Source organism: Pyxicephalus adspersus, chromosome 2, assembly GCF_032062135.1.
Source record: "Pyxicephalus adspersus chromosome 2, UCB_Pads_2.0, whole genome shotgun sequence".
Taxonomy (NCBI): domain Eukaryota; kingdom Metazoa; phylum Chordata; class Amphibia; order Anura; family Pyxicephalidae; genus Pyxicephalus; species Pyxicephalus adspersus.
Genome location: NC_092859.1, coordinates 131,269,038 through 131,289,716, shown reverse-complemented (window position 1 = coordinate 131,289,716; position 20,679 = coordinate 131,269,038). Strand labels below are relative to the sequence as shown.

The window sequence follows — 20,679 nt, the reverse complement described above, 5'->3', positions numbered from 1 at the left end:
TTGCTATCTATCCAAAAAGACAGAAACATTTCTGTATTTCTCTACAAAAAATAAAAATATTTAATTATGAATCACAGCTCTGTTACAAGTGATATAGCCCTCAAAGTAGATAGAGGCAGAGGGCCTCCATAAAAAAAAAAAATTAGCCAGTTACACAGCTACATTACAAGTTATAGCCCAGAGACAGAGTAGAGGTAGAGGGCCACGAGGAGGAGGAGTAGAAGGAGATGCAGAAGGCTCTGAAAGTGCTCTTCCCATCAAGGTATCAGCAGGTCGTGCAGCAGTTGACGACTAATCAGTTCACTCTGCAGAGGGGGTGTTGAAGTCATTGCTGATCCAAGCCTTACTTCAATAAAAGTGATTGGATCGACATTTTCTGCGGAGAGATGAATCCACTTGTCACTCACTACGCCCCCAGCTGCACTGAACGCTCTTTCAGATAACACACTTGCGGCTGGGCAGGCAAGGATCTGAATGGCATGTTCTGCCAGCTCCAGCCACTGCTCAAGCTTGGATACCCAGTAGCCCAGTGGGTCCTGGCTTTGCAGGTTGCAGATGTCCCATGTAGAGCTCAGGAATTCCTGCACCATGACTGAGTAGCGCTGCTGAGTGTCATTGGCAATTGCTGAACGACTGGCGGCTTGCTTCCGCTGAAAAAAGCCTGCATAGTTTGGCTTACATGACCCTTACTGCTGCTGCCACCCATGCCGCTTAAGGTAGTTGGCTCCCATGGCTGGTGGAACTGCCCTAGGGATCCCTGCTGCTGCTGGCAGCCGAAAAGGCTTAGCACAAGTCCCTTACAAGCACTTCTTGGTAGTGCTGCATTTTAGGTCCACTGTATTGGGACAAGATGAGTTGTTGTATCTCAGGCTTGTAACGTGGACCAAGTAATGTAGCAATCCAATAGTCGTCAATCTTTGTTTTTATGTGTTGTATGCACGGATCTTTGGCTATGCACACCTGCATGAAAGCTGTCATGTGGCTCAAAGTTCCCACAGCTGAGGGAATTCTGGAGCCACACTCCTGTGGGTCGAACAGCAGCACAGGGTTGTCCTCCTCCTCCGCTTGGTCTTGCCATCCATGGAACATGCCGCCTTGTGTTTGGGTGGATGGATGCCATGTGCCCTCAATATCCTCCTCTGCCCCTTCCTCCCCTTCTCCCATGCCTGCAATGTCCTCCTCATCCTCTTCCACCTCCTCCTCTTCCTGGATTTGTGTGCACTATGCCTAGTAGGCACACATGTCCGAGATGATGTTTGAAACGTCATCTCTTGATGCAGCGTCCTCTCTGTGTCGTGTCCGAGATTCACCATCATCTGTTCCAGCAGGCATATGATGGGGATGGTGTCACTGACACAGGCCTGATCCTGGTCGCCCCTTCAAAAGGTGACAATACAGTGCACAAATCCTCCATTTGCAGCCACTCCGCAGGGCTGAAGAAAGGTAGTGTAGGTATACGTCTGAAACAAACAGACTCTGCCACGTAATCCACCACTTTCAGTTGTTCGGCCAGCCGCTGCAGCATGTAAAAAGTGGAATTCCAACGAATAGCCACATCACAAATTAACTGGTGCACTGGCAGGTTGAGATTTTGCTGTAAATCCGCCAATCTGGCACTGGCTGTGTACGACCAGCGGAAATGCTCTGACAACTTTCTGGCCTTCAGCAACAGCGGCTGGAGGCCTGGGTAATTCCCAAGGAAGCGCTGTACTATCAGGTTCATGACATGAGCCAGGCAAGGTACGTGTGTGAGTTTCCCACAACGCAGGGCTCCCAGCAGATTGGCCCCGTTGTCACACACGATCTTGCCTGGCTGGAGTCTGTTGGGAGTTAGCCATATGTCCTCCTTCTCCCGCAGGGCACTTAGAATGGTTGGGCCCGTGTGGCTGAGGAAACCCAGGCTTCGCAACCTCAGGGCTGCGTGGCAACCTCTGGATTGTGCATTTCGGTGCAAACTGCAGGTCATTGCTGGCAGTGAACAGATGCTGCCTAATGGGAGGTGCTGGGTCTCCACGGGAGTTTCCCTGGAGGAACAGGTTGAGGCACAAGAGTCAAAGGAGGAGGTGGAAGTGGAGGTCGAGGAGATTGCATGGCGATGTGCAATGGTCGGAGGTAGGTATGCAGGCCTTGCTGCAGCTACATCTTCCCCTGCTGCCACCAAAGTTACCCAGTGAGCTGTATAGGAAAAATATCTTCCCACTCCATGCTTGCTCGACCAACTGTCGGTTGTCAGGTGCACCTTGCCAGAAACTGTGCTGCAGGGCCATGGACACATTGCTATGCACGTGTTCATGCAAAGCAGGAATTCATTTTTCCCACAAAATACTGTCGCTTTAGCTTAACGTACTGTGGGTTTGCGCAGAAGAATGCGTAACGGAACGCACTGGAGTCCACCAGCCGGTAAGGGGGGAGCTCTAATGCAATCAGCTGTGCAAATGCCGCATTGATTAGCTTTGTTTTGGGGTCATTTGGGCTATATTTCCTCTTGCGCTCCAGCATCTGGGGGATGGAAGGTTGGATGCTGCTAATGCTAACCACAGAAAGATTGGATGATGGGGTAGAAGGTGTGGGGGATGGCAATGACGCCTGGTCTTGACTGCTAGCAATGCGACAAACAGCAGCCGTTCTGCGTTGGAGCTCCTGCTCACCGCTAGTGGAGTCTGAAAAAGGTAATGCTCGGTGACATACCCCACTCAAATTGCTGGCAGCACCATAGGTAACTTTGGTGGCAGAAGGAGGAAAGGCAGCGGAGGAGGATCTAGAAGTTTGAGCTTGCTTCTTAGGCGGAGGTGGTGGTACAGAGCTCTGTGCTTTGACCAGGTGTTCCTGCCAGGTTACTGGGTGGTGGCTTTTTAAATGTGTGCTCATGCAACTTGTTCCAAGTTTGGGTTTTTGCTTTATTTCAAGTGTTGAGCACTTGAAACGCATAGTTTGCAGATGACCATAGTGTTGTCATCACTCTGGACATTAAAAAATGCCCACCCCAAAAATGCAAGTGCGCTGTGTGTGTTGTATGCTGCACTTCAGTGGTGACGCTTGTAATATGCAGCACAGTATACAAACTATATACTGCAGTATACACTGCGTCTGTGTGACTGTCTCTCAGTACAAGTGTGATACTGTGCACACAGTCAGGAAGGGTACCCTGGCTCTGGCTGCGAGTATGTAACACACTGACTATCTATCTAACAGTGAAACACCTATTTGAGTACAGTAGATTTCAGGACTGCACCAAATACAGTACAATCTAACTATCTATCTCACTAATAGTGTGAGTGTGACACTGTCTAATGAAGTAAAGCACTTTTTTTTACTTTGACAAAGCAAGCCAAGCAGCACAGAAAGGTTGTAATGCTAGTAAATCTCTGTCAGCAGTGGTAAATGCAGGCACGCCCTGCCCCTATATAGGCCAATGGCTGCCTGAGTGGCATGCAGTGACAGACAGCCAATCGGCTGCCTGCACAACAAACATGGAGAAGAGCCTCCCTGCTGTTATTGGCGGGCCCTAGGCATTATGGGGGAGGTCCTTAGGCATTGTGGGAGGGCCGAAATCGGGGCTTCGAATCCAGCAAAATTCGGGTCATGTCGAACCGAATTTGAACAGCTATATTCAGGTCAAACATCAGGACAACCCGAATTCGAACAACAACACTAGTCAGAGCTACTCCAAAAAGGCATTATTATTATTAATATTGTTATTATTTTTAAAGCACCAAAATATTCCGCAGAGCTGTACATTAAATAGGGGTTGCAAATGACGGACAGATACAAACATTCACACAGGAGGAGAAGAGCTTCCATACAAAAATATAACTGGGAGCTATTGAGCACAATTGTCAATCATGTTTTTGATGATTTGTAGACATATGTTTAGTTATGACTGTGCTTGGCTTGGCAGAAAGTCTATATACTATATGTATTAAAGTCCAGTCCACCCCTGTAATGTGCAAGTAAACAGATTAACATAAATGCTGCAAATGGCTAATTATAAATCAGGATGCTTCTATAACTTAAAAAGTTGCACAGTAAAAATAGTTAGGTCTTGATTCATTTTTGACTATGTATATTATGAAATGCATTTGGTTTATCTCTTAAAGAATCCACCAGTGCATTTTTATGCTATCTTATACCATTAATGGTATTTATACAAAACATTCCTGATGAAAGTTGTTCTGTAAAGCGTGAATGTGGCATGATAAAGGGTTGAACATAACAGATGAGGTTTGTGTGTTCTAAAACAGCACTGTTTACAATTCTATTCCACACTGGTCGAAATTCCAGTCATTCTGGGTATTCGGCTTAGGTTCTGCGTGCTACCTTCTTGTTATTTAGAAATAAGATGCAATTTGGACAGACTATATATTCCCTTATTATTTTGTCTAAATCCTAATTGTCTAAACTGTTTTGGTTTCTTAGGTTTATTCAATTCAAAAGAAAGAATATTTATACCTTTATTCTGTTTACTAACCACAGGCTTCAAAAAGTCCTGTTGCTGTTTGCTAACAAAAAAGAAAAAGGTAAAAAAATGAAAGAAAAAAAAAAAAGATTCATTGTCAACGCATTACTAATTAGAGCCAACATACTGCATATGTGAAATGTTTTGATTATTTTCTTTTCTTTTGTTCTCATTATTTTATTTATTAAAGCCTTTTGTTCCCATTATTCCATTTATTAAAGCCAAACATTACATATTTTTAACTTTACGTGGACCTTTTCTAGCTCACGTCACCACTGATTTAAGTTCAGCTCACAAGAGAGTGGAGGCTGGTGTAGGATTTCAACCTTGTTGTCCCTTGGAGGGTTGGACTTCCAGTTTTTAGAATAAAATCTAGCCGTATTGCCAGAGGGAAGTTTTCCATAGAACTATGGTTTCATACTCCTGGGAACAATCATTGCATTTTTATTTAACTTTCATTGTTCTTTTACACCATCTAATTTATACTTATCACTATGGAAATGAATAATGGATCAGGGCTTTTCTTTTGTTATTTATTTGTTGTTTATTTGTTATATTATAGCACTGATAATGAAACTTTGCCTATTTAAATACCTTCCAGTAACACACTGCTCTAAATCACTGAAATTGTCTGTAGTTTCAAATGAACTCATGAATGAATAATTCTCAGTAACCTAAAGGCATTAAACTTTTTTTATACATCCATGACTATGATCTAAACAGAATCTACATGTGTGGCAGAAATCAGACATCTCACAAAGATAACTAGGACATCTGAAAATAGTTGAGTGGATAGGTTGGAGCGTGGTACTAGATAAGAAGTCTGTGCATACAAGATGTATAAAGTTTTGTCCCATTTTAATATGGTCAACAAATTCTTTTTTTTACCCCTGAATTTCAAAGAATAACAGATCTGTGATATTTCTCTCTGTTCAAGAGAAAGCACTGTAATATCTTTCATTGAACAGAGCCAATGGTTACATAATTAAGATGTTAGAGTTAAGGTGACTGTCATGAGAGAAGTATGATGGATGGCACTGCAGACCCTACAGAGCTTGCTGTAAGTGCTCTCCTGCTTTGTGTAGAGTATAGCTACCGTATTTTTTTGCCATATAAGACGCACTTTTTCTTCCCCAAAACTGGGGGGGGAAAGTTAGTGCGTCCTATACGACAAATGTGTTAAAAAAAATAATTAAAATATTATACTCACCCGATACCCGGATCCTGCATGTGTCTCTGGCTGCAGCATGTCTCTCTCTTCTCTCCTCTGCCAGCATCCTGTTTTCTCCTGTCTGTAAAGCAAAGCGAAAGAAGCCGGCACAGCGCCACCTGCTGTTCCCTGTCCTAACTGCCGTACAATAGAAAAAAAGCACAGAGTGATCAGAAGGGGAGTTTGAATGACAGAGTGATCAGAAGGGGAGTTTGAATGACACAGAGTGATCAGAAAGGGAATTTGAAAGGTAGAGAGTGATCAGAAAGGGAATTTGAATGGCACATGAGTGATCAGAAGGGGAATACTGGTATGAATGGCACATGAGTGATCAGAAGGGGAATAATCTTTCAGAATCTTTTTTTCTAGATTTTCCTCCTTTAAAATTGGGTGCGCCTTATATTCCGGAGCGTCTTATACGACGAAAAATACGGTAATTGTCTATACTCTACACAAAGCAAACCCCCAAAAATAATTACAAACCTATCTTGTGTGGCATTAAAGGATGGACATCTAGTGTAATATATAATCTTTAACTCCCTCTCAGCTCCAGCACCATCAACACTGTGAGTCCTAAATGTGTCTTATTATTTCGTATACTTTGGTATTTCACTATACTACTATATATATATATATATATATATATATATATATATATATATATATATATACATACACACACACACTACTATATACTATATAAACTACTATATATATATACACACACATACATAAACACACATATACATTTGAGAGGATCAGATAGAATAAAGGAATATGAGACACTTAGGAGAAGATCAGGATGTTTCCAATTAACAGAATAAACAGACCGATGTGGACAGAGGAATTCTTAGAACAAGGAAATGAAGGGCAAGATTTGCAGACAGAAAAGGTAAACTGGAAGGAAAGCAGCATAAGTAGACTCAAGAAGACCACTAAATACAACCTGCATGTTTGCTTTGGGTGGGTCTGGCAAAATTGCACATGTGGAGCGCCAGCTTTGGTTTCCAGGATACCCAGAAATTATCAGTCAATCAAAGAAGGAAGAGCAAGGAGGGTAGGGAAAACAGAAAGCTGACAGTCCTCATGTATCATTGTTTGTATTTCTCTGTCATTCTTTAAAAGAAATTATATTATTATTAATAATTATTAAAATGTAGAAATGGTTGACATTCAGTCAGTAGCGCGTAATTAAAATAGGCACAGCACTGGAGCCAAGAGGAAGTCTAATCTAATTGGATTTACCTTAATTCAGGATTCACCTAAATTATCTAAAATCCTTACGGAATGCAAAAGTGCAAGCTTTAGTTTTAATTTAATCAGATGCTACGTAACTTTTATCCTTGTCCTGTATGCACAAGTCTAACATCCAACCAAACGTGCAAGCAGTAGAACAGTAGGATTATAACTAGTTCCAGTTCCAAGAGCATGTGTATATATAAATTATTGTAGCCCAAGCAGCATCTAGTATTGTACCTGCATCTGGTCGTCTTTCACAGCTAGGGTCGTACTGATGGGTTTAGGGGTTTTTTGGGATTGTTTCTTTTTAAATGTCTACCGGAATGCCAAACCTTCTTGAAACAGATCAGAAGCTCAACTGTAGGTCAAATGCCCTTCTTGAATTCTGAATGATCGCAGAAGCATCTAAAACAGATGTCAAATGTATAATTGTACTTTCAAACCTTTTCTGCCTAGAACTTCTTGGAAACAAAAATATAATAAATACCAAAAGAGAGGGGAAAACAACTCGTAACTCCTGGGACAAGAGAGATTTACTGCCTAAAATCAGTCCAAACCCACCATATTACAGGATGTTGATTAAATATTTTAACCTGAAGTTGCAAATTTCTAATAAAACCCAGTTTATTTTAAAGTGGTAGTGAAAAAGAAGAAACTGTGCCATATAGATAGGTTTCCTGGAAATATTTAAATGAAGGCAGAAGGGAAAGAGTGAGAGAAAGCAACACCACAAATACCTGGAAATTAGACAAAAGCCACAGATAAGAAAAATTAACAACAGGAGAAAGCAAAGCTGCCATAGGGGGAAATAGCAAAAATAGAGTAGTGACCTCAGAGCACAGATGGCAGAGAAAAGAGCACAAACAGAAGGAGAGCTGGGGATAAGTACTGAGAAATGTTAGAGAGGAAGGAGGGGAAGGTGGAGCAGTCAGGATACGAATATAGAGAGTACAAAAATGAGTAGAAAGGTACATGGGTCCTGAGGAAATAAAGTGGAAAGTGTACAAGGACCCTCCAGGAGATATATAGAAGTGCTCTTCTCTATTATATTTACAGGAATTTTTCCATATCTCACCTTAAATTTATGTTTACTGGAGCTACAGCACATTTCTGGATGCATAAATTATACCCATCTGTATTTTAAACATGAATTATTTCTGCCAGGTGCATGGACTTGTTCTACAGATACATAACCTCCTACTGAACTTTTTTCCTGTCTACTTCTACAAGACATAAATGTCAGTAGGGAACTTTGTTTACAAGTGTGAAATAGAGTTGTAACAAAAGACTGGAACTGATGAGAAGAAGTATACTGGACAAAAAATATTATAGATATTCATATCTACAAGCAGATTCACTTTGCCCTTGGTAAATGTAGTTGCTCTTAGGTGTTCTCTGTATAATTATTTACAGTTCTTTTTGCAATCCGTTTTCCAATACTGAACTGCATATTTAGGATTAAAGCCAAGTTCAGCTTTATTATATATTATATATTACAGTGAAAGCTGCTTTCCTTTCTTTTACGACCTGCAGAGGAAAACATTTAAAACTATAGGATTGGGTTTTAAGACTTATTATTGCTTTGTATACAGAATGTATGTGTTCTTTTTATTTCTGTACAAAAATTTAGATCAGTACTTATTATGTGACAAGCACTGCCTTTTATACCGTTTATGTGAGCTGGTCAAATAGATTTCTACATCACATAGAAAGCCCTCTACATGTATACATACAATTTATATAATGATGTTGAAAACTCCCTGTTAAGATCTGGCATTGGTAGGGCTCTCTGACATCTCTGTAGCTTCTACGTTAGTACTAGCCAACTCTCTAGTAATGTATATAACCTTCAATATACCTTGTTTCTGGATAAAGTAGGATATATGCTTAAAGTGACAGTCTACTGTTCTCAAATCGTTTTTCTTACAGGCTAATCATTAATACCCAGGCAATATAAAGATGATTTATTTATTCTAAACCATTTGAGTTATTCCATTTGAGCACTGACACATATATACCCTTTATGGGCCATGACAATTTTAAAATTCAACTACGGCTTCTATTTGGAAATAAGTTTGTCATTACAAAATAATACATATTTTTTTGTGGAGGAGGCTTTCTAGTTCCTGTGCTTGGCTACATTTTCCGGTCCCTTTGTCAGGTCGGATGCATGAGAGATCCTCACGCAACTCCGCTGTCTACAGTGTAAACTGAAGTAGGTTCTTTTGATCCAAACATAATTAATGTATATTAAAAGCAACCTCATAAGCAAAAATAAAATTATTTTCCTGTTCCTTTAAAGTATATAACACAAATAATGCAGCTCATTGACACATTTATAAATTTTACATCCTAATGTAATGCATGTAGTGCAAGTACCTTAACTTGACTGTTTCTTGTTGGCTCAGGCTGTTAGGTGCCTGGGAAATGCTTAATGACCATCCGTGTGCACTTAGCCTAAGTACAATGTTTTCACTAATGCTAATACTTATTAGTGTTAAACAGGTACACAGAAAATTAATTAATTCATTTTCATTTCATAATCCAGCTTGACAATTATTGATTGGGGATGAAAATTCTGGAAAAACAGTAATTTAAAACTATTATACTATCTTGCCTGGGGTTGCTGCAATGTGTTTCTCATCGCAAACATTTAGGTGGGTGAATTTTATTTGAATTATCTATGGGCTTGTATATGATTTATACTATACATAACAAAGCAAAACCGCATATTATGTTTATGCTCATCATTATCCATCTGCATTCAGTTACCACTGCCAGCTCTGTAATTACTGTGCCCTTGTATATTATGTAGATGAATATGAGATTGCTGGGAGCAGTGTGCAATTTACAAACATTTTTCATTTAATTCTGTCAAGTCTGTCTTATGTAACTTGGTGTATAAAACTGAAAATCCTTCCAAAAAAACTTTAAATCAGGAACCAAATAGGTAAAAAGGATTTTATTAGTAAAATCTACATTGCCTACTTGGCTTGTTGACTTTTCCGTGCTCCTAGCAATTGAGAAAGCCTTTTTTTTTTTTTTTTTTTTTTTTTGGGGGGGGGGGGGGGTCAATTCACCCGACCAACTGTCAATTCACCCAACCCATCCAGATGTCCAACTTGTGGATGTCCTTGTATTTCACTCAATGGGTGGGGGCATTGGGGGAATGAGGTAACAGGCAGTGATGAAGGTAGGATGAGGAAGGATGTGGGGCATGGATGGAGACAGGTGCTGGGTGGGCAAGCATAAAGTGTCAAAGAGCAGCAGAAATGCATTGGAACACGTGTTCCTGTATTTGGTTGCATTGCTTGGTCCCTTTGTCAGGTCAGCTGTACGAGAGGTCCTCTTACAACTCTGTTGTCAACAGAGGGGCCTGGGGCCCTTCTGCAGCTACACACACTGCACCTCTATATGTCTGCTCTTGCCTGTCACCCATAATTTGTTTGCTTTCTGTTGCACTAAAGCACTGAAATGCTTCAGCAATTGCCGTTTTTTTTTTTGCTGAATTATTCAAAATTATTACAATTGATCACAAGTGGAAGCCAAAATTTTCACTTCATAATTTAAATACAGCTGAAAAAGTATTTTTTTTATATGTGTTCATTTCAGGCTGCAAAGCAACAAAATCTAAATATATTGAAATGGTGATTTTTCCCCATATTCACTGTATTTGTGTTGAGTATACATACTGTGTATCTACTTTAGGGACCAGGAATTATTTAGTTGCGGCAAGTGCTGTATAAATCAGTTTGAACCAAATTTTTACAATCATATTTAAATATTTGAACTCCACATTTGTTAACACTCCCAATATGACCCACTCCACTGTTCAAGTAGTGAGCAAACACACCAATACTGCTGCACACCACAACACAATGGGCTGCTATTGATATTGTACAGTGCATCTTATTCCACCAACCCTTATGGTATTGTTACGATGACTGTTTAATTTTAACAGACATGTCAGATATTATGTATATGTTGGTAATCTGTATTTGTTGATTTATATGTATTACATATGTCAGTAGTTCCTAGTATGAGTTCAAATATGACAAAAACTATGACGTTTTCCCCACAGCAGCATCGGTTTGATTACATGCTTTTAAGTTTTAGTGAACGTTGTTATGACATTCAGTTATATGTGATTTGCATCATGTGTCATTTTTCATTAGAATATTAGCCTGGGCTAAGTACTATATATTCCCTTTATCTATAATTGTAGTATGGTTTTTTATATTAGTACGGTGGACATAATTTTTTCCTACAGGACTTATTTCTCCATTCTAAAGTCAATCATTTTTAGAGTAAAAAGCAATATGCAATAAAATTATATATATTATATATGTTAGAAAAGCACCATTCAGATTTTTACACATGTTCCAGAGGGGGAACACATGCTTAAAAATCATTTACTTTGTGGTAAACCACAAGAATATAAATACTGACCATCTATCCATTTATTTTCAGAAGGGTTAGCAATGCCTCTACAGTGTACAGATGAAAGGAGAAATTAAACACTTTGTTACACTGGCGCCAAAGGTGTAGAATGTGTGGAAACCAATGTCATGGTTTCATTATCTAATCAAACAGGAAGCCAAAAAGCTTTTTTTAGTATTATATTTGTAAAAACTTACAGACAGATGTCCACCAGCTGATCTAGTTCAGTGCAGCTGCACTCATACAAGTCTTTGCAGCTCACATGGCTCTGGTTCATAAGGTCTCCCAACAGCTGAACAGCATTGGCAGGTGCCTCATCACAAACCTTCTTGAAGGCTAAAACTCTGGCTGCTTCACTGTATACATGCTTTGCTCGTTGGTATAGCTTGAAGGTGGAAACTATAAGGGAAATCACATATAAAGAATAAATTATGAGCATTTGTTGTTTTGTGAGAAGAGAATATTACTGAATTGAAGCAATTCTGAACATGGTTGCATTGTTTAATATTTCTGCTGCAATTGACACATTGGGTCTGATTTATTAAAGCTCTCCAAGGCTGGAGAGAATAGACATTTGAAGCTGCGTGACACAGCAAACCTGGAAAGGATCTGGTGCAGGATTGTAAACATCTGCTAACAAAAAGAAATCCATACCAGGTTTGCTGGATTACCCAGCTTCACTGAATAAAGAGTATCCTCTCCAGCCTTGAAGAGCTTTAATGAATCAGGCCTATTGAATTGTGATATCTTTTGATCTATATAGCAAAGTCATAAATTGATCACAAATCAATGGATTATGTAAGAAAATGCACTATATAGTTTTAAAATATTTCACTATTGGTTACAAATATAGATTTTCATTGACACTTTTCTTTTGCTATGTCATCCTAAAACTTCTACTATATAGGGAATTACATAGTTTAATTTATTTTTAATACGGTATTCATAACAATGAGCACAGTCCTTTTATCAGAAATAACCAAGTTCATATGCTTCTACAGATCAGACCATCCCATGATTGCCATTACTAAAGTATGTCAAATAAAAGTTTTTACGTTGACATTTCATAAAAAAGAAAATTAGAGGGAGGCGTTTTGCCACTGATACATCTCATAAAACACAGGGTAACAGTAATTATATATTCACAGAAATTCCCTCTTACGTAGGCTGTAGGAATACATTCAGATGTTTTCAATTTTTCATGACAAGCTTGTTTTAAAAGTACAATTCACTGCAGTGAAACACAGAAATGCTGAATTTAAACTGACTCAAGGGACACAGTGTAGCTGCTAGCTAGAATGCTGCATGTGTTCTTTTTTTCTGATTGACCAGGAATATTGGCATAGGGAAATACAAGCCCTGAGACTGTAGCAGTCAAACTTGTGCAATAGAAGAATGAATGTAACGGAGCAGCTGTAGTCCTTTACAGAAGCACTGTTAAAGAAAACATAACACTGGCTATAGAGCATTAGACATAGGTAAACTAAATGGAGTAAAAAGTCATATTTTAATAATTTATTTAAATGTCTCATGGCAGTAAGGAAGTATCAGTATTACAGGTAAGGGTGTCTTGTATGTCTCATTACAAGGGGTGGACAACAATATTATATTATAACATCAATATTAACACTGTATGGGGAACAGGCTCAACTGACTGAGAATAGGACAACCAGGCACAGTCCATACAGGGTTGTCCTGCAGTTTTTTGTTTCACTGAGGCAGCAAACAAAATCCATAGCAAAAAACAGAACATTTACTTGTCTGAGCCACTATAGTATTAACTCAAATCCATCCCTAACTAAAAATGCCCCTAATGGAATTCCCAAACAGACAAGCAGCTCTTATACCTTTTTGATGTTCTTTCAGTGGTCAGCCTTTTCACACCACAGCACCGGAGCCAGAGAGAACCCCGAACATTAGTCAGCTTACACCTATAAATGCCTGTGCATATCTGACTAAGGATTTTAGTCTTGGTACCAGGTAAGAAGTGGAGTCCAGGGCACCGGGACACAGCATAGAACCTTCAAACAAAATGTCTCACCATAGGTAGGTGAGAAACCTAAATGAAAACTATCCTGCCATCCACTGCCTCACAAAACTTACACAGCAACAGTGTCACAAATCGGCAGATTCCATTACCATACATGAAAACCCAAGATAAATTATATTTAGATTGCATAAGTACTGTGTATATTTTATTTTAAAATGTTGTTTTCACTTTTTCACCCATGCAACATTTGTATTGCTGGCCTCACAAAGCTGCTAAAATAAAAACTTTTATTTTTCAGATTGGTTTGTTTTCCTAATTGACTTTACCGCATGAAGTCCTGAGAGTATTCCAACTAATATAGGATGGAGACGAATATTTACTGAAAACAGAATAGAAAAGAGAAGATAAAAAAGGGGTTTATTGGAGTTGATTCCAGCACCACTGCAGACTTTGCTAAATAGCATTCATAGTAGCCAATTCAATTTATCTTCTGCCTTACATATCCTTTCTAGAGGATAAGTAAACTCTTGTTTTTAATGTGTTCTATTCTAAATTAACTTTTTGACATTCTTACATATCATGGAGTTTGTATCAAGTAGGTATACACATTTTAATCCAGTTAAAGACCTAAAAGTTAAAAATGTAAATAAAACTAGCTTTCAGACTAACACAAGCAAGAGGGAATAGGCCAGGAATAGCTTCAGTGCATTGCTGGTGCTTTATAGTCCACATACAGACTGGGAGAGGGTTGAAGACCAGCCTGCATTGCTTTGCAGCAGTTTTCTACAGGGAGGTCCAGGAGCTGGCTGATTTATCTCTCTAGATCACAAGACTGGCTAAAATAAGGTAAAATTGGTATTGATCATATGCTGACAGTTGTGCACAAATAATGGTTTTGACCCTTCAGTCTAAACTTTGGTCTAAATTGAAGACGTAAAAAAAGTAGGGTATTGTAGGCATTGGGTTCTCCTGTGTACAATATTCTTAGAAATTTACTAAGTTTCAATGGTAGCAAAACAAATGCCATATGCCCTATACTTCCTGAGAACAGTGTACCAATTCTTATATGACAATATGTCATTAAATCATTTGTTTACACTGCCTATAAGCGGGTTTAAGGAAAATCAGGAAATTTTACAGTCTGTATACTTATGCTATATATCAAGCACACCCAACCATATCTCATAACTTAGTTGTGACAATAAGACTTTGTTTTTGAAAATAAAAACTCTGAGAACAAAATTACATTAAGCAAATTTGTATCTTGCTTAGGGATTCCGCAAATGTGTTTTTCATCTCCCATTAAAATAGGGTGGAGAATGTTCAAATTAACTATGGTCCTGTACATAAATTACAATGCGAAAGAAGTGCCCAATATGTGGCCTAACTAGACTTTTCTGAAGATCTTACTCAAGTTCTTGGATCGTTGTGTTCCTTACTTGCACTTTTTTTTGTATATTCTGCTCTTTTTTCTGCATTTCATGATCATTGGGACTGAATGACACAAAGATACAATAGGAGTATATTATACAAAATGTAATCCTATTTTTATTACGGTAATAGTCTCTCTTCATCATATAACAATTAGATTGTTGCGTTCCCTAAAGAACAGGAAATTGGACATTTGATGGAAAGTCAATTTTTAATAATCATTTAGATTTCTATGTAACATTTTCTTGGAGAGTTTATGCTCACTGGACAGATTTTAGTGGCCACATTAAACTCTGACAATGCAGAATCAAAGAAAAAGGAGCATGGTGGCTCAGAGGTTAGCACTCTTTGTGGCAATAGGTCCCAGGTTCAAATCTTGGCCAGGACACTATCTGCATACAGTTTGCAGGTTCTCCCAGTGTTTGCCTGGGTTTCATCCAGGTACTCCGGTTTCCTCCCAAATTCCAAAAACATGCAGTTAGGTTAACTGGCTTCCTCCCAAATTGACCTTGGACTGTGGTAAAGACATATAACTATGGTAGGAACATTAGATTGTGAGCCCTTTGAGGGACAGCTAGTGACATGACTATGGACTTTGTACAGAGCTGCGTAATATGTTGGCACTATTTAAATACTGGGTAAGAATAAAAGGAAACATGACTGTATAGGGGAAGTCATGTCAAAAACATCTTTTCCAGAGAAGTTTTACTAAAGAAATATTGGGAAATGTGGGCTGATCAGAAGCTTACCATCATTCTAATCATCTAGTGAAGTGCAATGAAATGGGACTAAAGTAGTGATAGAGAAGTGCCAATGAATGGTGGGTTGAATTGAAAACTTTCTGTCTTGCAGAATCAGAAGCTAGAGGCCAGGGGGAATTTTCTAAAAGGGTAAACTGCCTGTTTTCCAGAAAAACACTTTTATTGATACACATATATTATTTTTTGTGTTTGCCCCATTCATAAATGTTCCAAAGTCTGGTTTCCACTTTCAAATTGTCCAATATTGTTTGACACTTATATAGTATAGATAGAAGTGGTCTGTAGAATAAAATGCAGATGTTTGTTGCAAATACTTTAATCACCGCTTTCAATAGTGGTGATTGCGGCTGCAATGTAACTATATGGGCCCTGATCTCCATTTTAAAAAACAGTTGGTAAAAGATTCAATTAGTACTTAATTCAAAGGAACAGGAAAAAAGTGGTGATCTTTTATCTAAATATTCTTTTCTTGATAAATGGCCCCCTTTGTTTTCCCAAAAGCAACTAGAGCAATTCATCAGCATTGTGACTGGCAAGCACCTGGATGAAAAACAAACGCCCTGGATAAGAAGGTGGATTGTTAACTGTATATTACCATCGAAGTTTGACTGGACATGTCTTGAAGCTGCTTTAATTACACTCTATTAAATATTGTTTGGATTTATACTCTTTAGGTAAAATTTCCCACTGTTGACAAATTCTCCATGTTCCACAAAGTAAGAAATACAAAAAGAAAAAACAAATAGAAACATTAAAAAAAAATAAAAATGAAAATTACAGTGGCAGATAACACTGAATCACTGTGGCCACCAGTGTTGTAAGGCCACAGCCACATATCACATCATTCAGTAATATTTAGACAGCAGTGACAAGGGATTGAATGGAGACATGTATGTATGTATGGAACCCTGCTTAAGAAACACTGCGTTACAGCATTGTTGCATTAAATACTGTTAAATTCTCACATGACACAGAAAAAAAAATCTTATCTAAAATATTTAGCAATTATACTACAAGCTAGTAAATGTACAGTTTCACAGTAATTTAGAAGTTAATAAGGAAACAGATGAGAGTCATAATCACAGGTCAGTGTCCAATTCTTCTGTATGTTTTACCGGGCATTGGTTACAAAATCTGGCCCAGGTCTTTCACAAGGACATCTGAGGGGCCTTATCCAGGTTTTGTAGCCATCAGGCACACATAGAAAAATGTCTTTGGGGGTAAAAGGAAATAGCTGCAGCAATCAATTATGTTGAAATGTTGAAAATTATAGTCTGAACATAGAAAAAAATGGGAAGGATTACATGTGTTTCTGGTTATTTAAACTTCTGGGTTTTCTATCACATATGCTGCACTATTGAACAAAAATTCCTCCAGACTCTTGGTATTTAAAGTGTACCTGTTGTCAAACTAAATTTAATACATATAGCAGAATTTGGTGACTTGCAACAAAAACATAATGACACCAAATCCATAAAAGTAAATTTATTACTGAATTATAAGGAAACTTTTTGATCACATTACCCAGAGTATTTAGAGCAAAAAAAATAGTCAGATGGGTAAAATGTTTGTGAACTATGGTGCTTCCCTCATTCCTCCTCATTCACATTCTGGTTACAGCTCTATTCACTCTCTCAGAAAATCAGCAATTTTTCTCTAAAGCCTCATTCTCCCTATAAGCAGTAGAGAGCTGTTCACTGCACGTTGCACCTGGGTAATCCTGCAAACCTGGATTGGTTTTCTTGAAAGTCATTTGCTATTTGTAGCAAATGTTTTCAGTCCTGGACCATATTCATTCCAGGCTTGCTGGATCACCCAGGTTGACTGATGAAGGTGTGTCTTCTCCAGTTTGGAGAGCTTTATTAAATCAGGCCCAGTGAGCCATGTGCAATAATATCAGACAATACGCGGAGCATTAGTTCCCATTTATGCATTATGCTGCAGTGTGTTTGGTCAATGATGGTGGCTGTGCCTTGCAGTATAAGGCATGGCAACAAGAAGCCTGAGTGAAGCCATGCCTCTCCTTTTATTCTCTGGATCCTTCCTTCGGTCCACATACAAGAAGGTTGTAACCACCTAAATTGGTCATGTAGTTCTTTAATGACTTTCACAATTTTCTTGATCTTGAAATACATACATTTTGCAATCTCCCACGCATTGATTGCTAAACCATTAATGCAGATTCCTGATAAAACAGGAAACTTTCTCTTGCGTTAAATTTATTTTTAGAACAGTTACAATTAATCTCTTTTCTGCAGTTTGCTAATCTGTGACTAGCAGATTACAATATACACAAGGACACTTACAATTAAGAACCAGAATGGGGAGATTGTAAAAGTCTACATAGCGCTATATGTGGCCACAACCATAAGGAAAGTGAACTGTTATCTCATCCTGTTAAAAGAGAGAGGGAAAGGGGCTTTTTGTCATGAAGAAGAAGAAAAAAAAACATAGAACAACTAACATCTTTGCCAGGTTTTTCTTTCTGAATTCCAAAACACCTTACCTTAGGCTCTGTAAATGCGAAGTGAGGGAGCTACTTTGTAGTCCTACAAAATCCCCATTCAAAGCAGAAACTATACTTTCCTATAAATATACTACAGTAACTAAAAGCCATTACTCTTGCAAAAAAATGTATTTTAGTGGTGGGGAAAATAGTGAAAAAAATAATAATGCAGCAAATAGTAAGCAGTAATATATATATATACACATTTTTGTTTTAGATATGTCAATCTTTCTCTGTGACCACAATAAAAGTTTTTGTAGGACTTATAATGTGACTAGCTATCCAGAAGACTAACTTATTCTAGTGGACAAAGAACATATTTAAGTGAAGAACTTTTCTTGATCTGACTCCAATGACTGCTTTTAACACTGTTTTAGAAAAAAAAGATGTTTTAACAGCTTTACCAAAGCCTTAACTTACCCAACCATGGTTGATGATATCACATGATTTGCCATATTAGAGAACAATTAGAGGCCCCAGAGACTTGCATAATCTGGTGGTTTAAGTTTAAGGCTGAAGCCTACTTAACTATGCTTTCAGTTATGATGTGATATAAAAAAAATGTCGATTTGAAAATGTGTATCCATTTAAGATGTATGCGGACTTGCGTGAGAGATTTCCATAGCTCACACACTCTTGTAAATCACCATCGAACAGTAGTAACCCAAAGAATGAAGCACAAACACGTCTGGTTTCAATTTTATTGTGAAAGCTTTGCCAATGACTGTGACTGATTCCTAGACCACCCTTTGGTAAAACAATTCTGTGCTGGCCAGATTACCTTAAAAAACTTTATGGTTCTCTCAGCTCGGCACGTTATGTATTGGCAAAGGCAATGGTTCTTTAACAGCAACCAGAGGATCAGAAAATCTTTTGTAATCTTTACAAAACAGCATGCTCAAGATATCCAAAATTAAGTGTCTGGCCTTGATTAAAAGAAAGAAAATCTGTGTGTTAAAGTACAACGTGGTTTAAAGTCAGTGATTCCCAATCTTGATGAAAAATCTTTTGAGGGCAGACAGAGCTTAGGGTAAAAAATATCTCAGGGTAAATGAGAAAATAGGAATTTAGTGTATCAAGTTCAAATTTTTTTTTTCCATATATATTCCGGCTTTGGGCTGGACGCATTATTGGCAAATATGGATGTAAGCTGGGAATAAATCTCCACACTTCATTGTGAAGGTAATATCACAAAACACATGCAAGTGTGTTTTAGTTGATATCGCAAAACAAATGCAATTTAGGGCACAGAGATTGTTCATCAAAAATGTATTTGCAACATATTTCTTCTATGCATCCTAATGCATAGCACATACATTAATTGCATGTGTTTTGTGATTTATTTCTACTGACTTATATGGATTCAGTCATCAGTTACTGCAACACCGTAAATCCTTAAGAGGATAAGTGCACTTTCCCATAATGTGGACTAATTTATGACACGTGTGCACCAATATAGCTCGTTCCTGCACTTCTATAATGCATTGGACTACACAAACTTTTAAAAACATTTGGAAATTTTATTTATGTGTAAGTGCATGAAAATAAATCATTGCCGTAGCAATCAAATAGCTATTTAAAGAACGTAAGTATGTAAATGATGCTCAGTCGGTACTAAGAAGCCCCAAGTGTGCCAAAAGGTATCCTCAACACCATTACACCACCAGCCTGAACCCCTGACAGAAGGCACAATAGGCTCATGCTTTCACATACTCGATGCCAAATTGTGACCCTACTAATAATATGTACACAGCAGAAATCAAGACTCATTGGAGCAGACAATGTTTTTTGCAAATTTTAGCGAGCCCTGTAAACTGTGGCCTTAGGTGTCTGTTCTTAGCTTGCTGGAGTAGCACCCTGTGTGATCTGCAGCAGGTTCAATGTTTAACATGTTGTACATTCAGAGATGCCGTTTTGCATACCTTGGTTGTGACAAGAGGCTGCTTGAGTTACTGTTGCCTTACTATCAGCTCAAACCAGTCTGGCCATTCTCCTCTGATCCCAGGCATTCGCAGGGCATTTTGCCCAGAAAACTGTCGCTGACTGTATATTTACCCCTTTTTGGGCAATTCCCCATAAACCCTAAAGATGGTTGTGCGTGAAAATCCTAGCAGATCAGCAGTTTTTAAAATACTTAGAGCAGCCCATCTGGCACCAACAACCATGCCACGTTCAAAGACACCTAAATCATCTTTTTCCCCATTCCAATGCTCGGTTTAAATTTCAACAGGTCATCTTAACAATGTACAGTTAGGTCCATAAATATTTAGACAGACAACTTTTTTCTAATTTTGGTTCTGTACATTACCACAATTAATTTTAAATGAAACAATGCAGTTGAACTGCAGACTTTCAGCTTTATTTCAGTGGGTTGAACAAAATGATTGCATAAAAATATATTTATATTTAAACATAAAATATATTTTTCAACACAATCACTTCATTTTAGGGGCTCAAAAGTAAAAAAATCTAAAAAAGCCAGCACATTTCTGGAAAAACATTCGTTGGACAGATGAAACCAAGATCAACCTTTACCAGAATAATGGCAAGAAAAAGTATGGAGAAGACGTGGAACAGCTCATAATCCAAAGCATACCACATCATCTGTAAAACATGGGGGAGGCAGTGTGATGGCTTGGACACTGG

At 38.3% G+C, this 20,679-nt stretch overlaps 1 protein-coding gene across 2 annotated transcripts in view; it reads right to left on the bottom strand.

Moving 5' to 3' along the window:
- Nucleotides 1-20,679, bottom strand: part of GALK2 (galactokinase 2) — a 101,122-nt gene that overhangs the window by 11,031 nt on the left and 69,412 nt on the right. For both annotated transcript variants that reach the window (XM_072402411.1, XM_072402410.1), the window contains exon 9: nt 11,543-11,744. In XM_072402411.1, coding sequence (XP_072258512.1) covers nt 11,543-11,744 — 202 coding nt within the window. The remainder of the gene's footprint in view (nt 1-11,542; nt 11,745-20,679) is intronic.